The sequence below is a fragment of the Chenopodium quinoa genome, unplaced genomic scaffold (genome assembly GCF_001683475.1).
Source record: "Chenopodium quinoa cultivar QQ74 unplaced genomic scaffold, ASM168347v1, whole genome shotgun sequence".
NCBI classification, from domain to species: domain Eukaryota; kingdom Viridiplantae; phylum Streptophyta; class Magnoliopsida; order Caryophyllales; family Amaranthaceae; genus Chenopodium; species Chenopodium quinoa.
In genome coordinates, this window is record NW_018744369.1 from 267,413 (window position 1) to 271,950 (window position 4,538).

The 4,538-nt window shown below is 31.7% G+C and overlaps 1 protein-coding gene across 1 annotated transcript; it reads right to left on the reverse strand.

Moving 5' to 3' along the window:
* Window positions 1–1,102: 1,102 nt before the first annotated feature.
* LOC110696829 (elongation of fatty acids protein 3-like) lies at window positions 1,103–2,223 on the reverse strand. Its single transcript, XM_021874161.1, has one exon. The coding sequence runs from the start codon at window positions 1,982–1,984 to the stop codon at window positions 1,166–1,168; it is 819 nt and encodes a 272-aa protein (XP_021729853.1). The 5' UTR covers window positions 1,985–2,223; the 3' UTR covers window positions 1,103–1,165.
* Window positions 2,224–4,538: the final 2,315 nt, after the last annotated feature.

Here is a 4,538-nt window from a genome sequence, read left to right on the forward strand (position 1 = left end):
AGGTGAAAAGGGGTGGGAAATTAGGATATCAGATAAGTGGGCATCACAATAGAAAATTTTACTAGACATCATCAATGGGTGTTGAAATCCAAAGGTTGTTATATACACTCTTGTAGTCTTGTGTATGATGCACCCAAGATATTTTTGATTATTTTGATGAGACTGTTCACTTCAGCTTAATTTCAGTTTAGTTCGGCTCAGCTCTAATCAGTTCAGTTCAGTTCAGCTCATAATTTCCTTTTCTCATAAAATATCCATTTCAGCTTCTAATTTCCTTTTCTCATAAAATATTTATTTTAGCTCAGTTCAGTTCAGTTCATTTCATTTCATCTCCAATCAGTTCAGTTTAGCCTAATCAGTTCAGTTCAACTCAACTCATTTCGATAAATGTGAACAAGCCCTTAATGATGATGGTTATTGCTCATTCAATCATCAAATCATTCAAATGAGCAAAAAATAACTAAATATAATTTTTTTGAAAGGATAAAAAAAAACCTAAATATTACGAGTTCTAATTTACAATAATATGAAAAAAGCGATTAAATCTGAATTAGGTGTTTTGACAAGTGATAAAAGAGAAAATATAAAATTTTACCACAATATTTTGAAAGAAATTTAATAAAAACAAAAAAACAATTAATTAAGGGCTTGTTGGCATCAGTTTTGGTTTTTAGTTTTCTGTTTTTTTGAAAACCAAAAACCAAAAACAGGAAACAAAACAAAGGTGTTTTTACTTTTCTGTTGTTAGTTTTCAAAATTATCATAATTTTAATAAGTTTATATAATTTTTGATTCATTATGACACACATATCATATACTTTTAGGAAAAAAAAAACCAAAAATAGAAAACCATAACAATGCCAAACGAACCCTAAATTATGACATTTTAATAAAACGGTGGAAGTATCTCAATAATTGATAGGACCTTTTTGGCTTTTTACTAACGAAATGCGTATGTAGTCAAATCAATAATCAGATTAGTCACAATGCACACTCCGTAATCAAGTCGATATTACATACATTCACAATAACTCGAGATATTATTCAATCCGATAACTAATATTCGCGGCTACATTATTTTGAAAATTTAAACAAGAAAAAGAATCCACAAGTCTAAGTCGCAAATACATTCAAACAAACAATTAAAATAAAATAGAAGTACTACTCACAAAACCTTATCCTTATCTCCTACCATAGTCAATTGTTTTTTCTTGTTATAATTCTTAGAATGAAAATCAATAAACAAATACAAAAGGGAAGCATTAAACGCAGCGTTGAAGCACCAACCCAAAATCCCAGAACAAGGATATCTCGTAAAATGAACAAACAACATAACCCCAGAAACCAAAAAACTAAACACAAACTGAACAATCTGACAGTTGGTGACCAATCTCTTCCATGACGGACGAATCCCAACCGTACACATCAGATAATACCCATACATCACAGTATGCACACTCGCATTCGTCACCAACGCAACCGGAAACAACGACTGAGATGTTTCAAGCCAAATGTAGCACATAATCAGAACCGTTGAATGATGGTACACGTGGAGGAACGACAACCGTCCAGTACTCCCACTAAGAATTATCAAAAGTGTGTCAATAAACTCAACGATTTTAGAGAGGTAGAAGATGTACCCCCAGAAGAAGACAGGTCCACGTGGCGGGGTTTGATTGGCGGGGAAGCAAAAGATCCAGTGTGGCGAGGGCATTTGAGAAAAGGTGGAGAGCGAACATCCAACGGCCATAATTAAAGAGAGGAGGAGGATGATGAGGTTGTGGACGGCGGAGATGAAGCGGAGGAGGGGTGGTGGGAGAGGAGAGAGAGTAGAGTGAGAAAGGAGGAAAGTGAGAGAAAGGTAAGTGAGGATTGTGAAAATGAGGAATTGGAGTGAGGAGAAATGTGTAATTTCAGGGTTCCATTCGAAATTGGTTACGATTGGGTGATGAACTAGATAGTATTTGATTGATGAAATCAACATATTTTTTTTTGGTTTTGGGGGAGAATGTTTATGATTGTGAAAGATTGAAATGAAATGAGTTGGGATTTGATGAATGGGTGTTTTTATGAGAATGGGGTGAGCTTGTCAAAAAAAAGAATGGAGTGAGGATGATGTGGACTATTGACGACCATGTTTTTTTTTTTTCCTTTAAAAAATATAAAAAAATTATTGTAGTATGGGGAAATTAGGGATTTAAGGAAATGGCTAATTTTGATAATGTAGTATTGGCAATACTTGTACTACCTTCATTAAAGGTTTGTTCACATCTACTTAATTTCAATTCAGTTCAGTTCAATCTAGTTCAGTTCAGTTCAGCTCCAATCAGTTCAGTTCAGTTCAGTTCAGCTCCAATCAGTTCAGTCTAGTTCAGTTCAGTTAAGTTGAGTTCAGCTCCAATTAGTTCAATTCAACTTAGTTTAGTAAATGAGAACAGACCCTAAATATTAATTTCAACTTTGGGCTATCATTTATGAGATATAAAATAATTTAAAGTTACAACTAATATTTACGGATGTAGTACATAAAGTAATGGGTGTTAGAAATTTATGACAGAGGTGTTAATTCAGATTGATGGGTTAGATTTGATTAAGGGTCTGTTTACATTTACTGAATTGAATTGATTGGAGCTGAATTGAACTGAACTAGATAGAACTGAAATGAATATTTTATGAGAGATTGAAATTAGGAGCTGAACTGAACTAAACTGATTGGAGCTGAACTAAACTGAACTGAACTTATTGGAGCTGAAATGAACTAAACTGAAATTAAGATGAAGTGAACAAACCCCATAACTCTAATCGGATATAATTTTGTAAATTTGAGTCATAATTAATAAATTATTGAGTCATCTATCAAATCATAGACGTTAAAATTTGATTTAAATGACTTACAAAATAGATAAAGATTAGTTCGATCATGTCATTTCTAACACCTTTATCTAGGATTAGACATCATAATTTAAATGGATAATTTATTAGATTGGTTATTTTGTCTTGAAAAACTTTTCTATACATACATCGAGGTAATTTTCCTTAAATTTAGGGTAACTTTTGTTGAATTTAAGATAACTTTTATTTATAAAGCTTAAATAACTTTTATTTATATTATGATTACTTATATAAACTGGGTAACAATAATTCATTATGTGATAAAATTTGTTCATTTTAAGATAACTTTGAAACGAATGTTTTATTGTACATTCAATTTTTTTTTTTTTTTTTTTAAATGTTAGTCTTTTGTTTTATCCATAGCCATATGAGGCCAAGAGGCCCAAGAGTAGCAACGTTAAGGTCACATCAATTCAACTATTTTAAGAATGTCTATTGTACTTCTTCCTCTTTTTTGGGGGGACGTAGTTTAACTTTTGCACCGTTTAATACACATTCTCATTTCTTAGGCCCCGTTCTTCAGAGCTGCTCTGCTGTAATCTGTTATTCTCTGCCCTACTTTGCTTCATCTGCTATTCTCTGCTTAAAATAATACTTAATATTGAATTATAATAGCAATAATAATTAATATATAATAATAATAATTAATGTTGAATAATAATAATAATAATACTTAATATTTAATAATAATAATAAGTAATATTTAATAATAATAATGATATTAAAATTAATATTTAATAATAATGAATAAATAATATTTAATAATAATACTAATAATAAATATTTAAGAAGAATAATAAATAATAAATAATAGATAATAAATAATTAATATTTATAATAATAATAATAATAGTAATAATAGGTAATAATAATAATAGTAATAATAAAAGTAATAATAATTTATTTTGAAAACCTGTTAAAAACGTCATTATATTGATAATTTGTCTATCAATACATACGGAGAAACCTTACCTGAACTATGATTCTCCCAAATTTGTTCTATACCAAAAGGGGTTGAACGGGCTAAATTATGGGCAACTATATTACCGTCCCGTTTTACATGACACCAACTAACGGAATTAAAAGAGACACAAGAAGCAAGAATATCATCTAGGATGTTATCAAGATCAGTGAAGAAAGTCGAGGCCTTGGACAATCTGTTGATGAGCACCTGACAGTCGCCTATTATTATAATATCTATCATGCAAGTTGTGGCTTTTTGCGAGCTCAATTAATTGCCATGGCAGCAGCTTAATTGCCACGACATCAGCTTTTTTCGATTTCTTCGTGACATCCCCATAGATATTCTTAGTATAGGAGTTACAATCAGCTGCTAGGCGATAAACTCGGTCAATTATGATAGGATGGTAGGTATCCTTGCCATTAAAGACCATATCGTTTCTTATATTCCACAAAAACCACATCAAAATAGCTCCCCTGCATACCTTCTTTGCATCAAGCTTACTCCAAGATTCAAGTAAATCAAGGAAGGACATGTGATTCGGCCATAGGGACATTTCAGTGCACTTACACTCCACCCAAAGATGTCGAACCGTATGACAGTCAAAGAATGCGTGCTGAACTATTTCCGGGATGCCGTCACACCATGGGCAATCTGAAATCTTAGTCATATGCCTGTATTTAAG

Coding starts and splice junctions, on each gene's coding strand:
- LOC110696829 (XM_021874161.1), bottom strand. CDS start 1,984: ATGTTGATTTCATCAATCAAATACTATCTAGTTCATCACCCAATCGTA.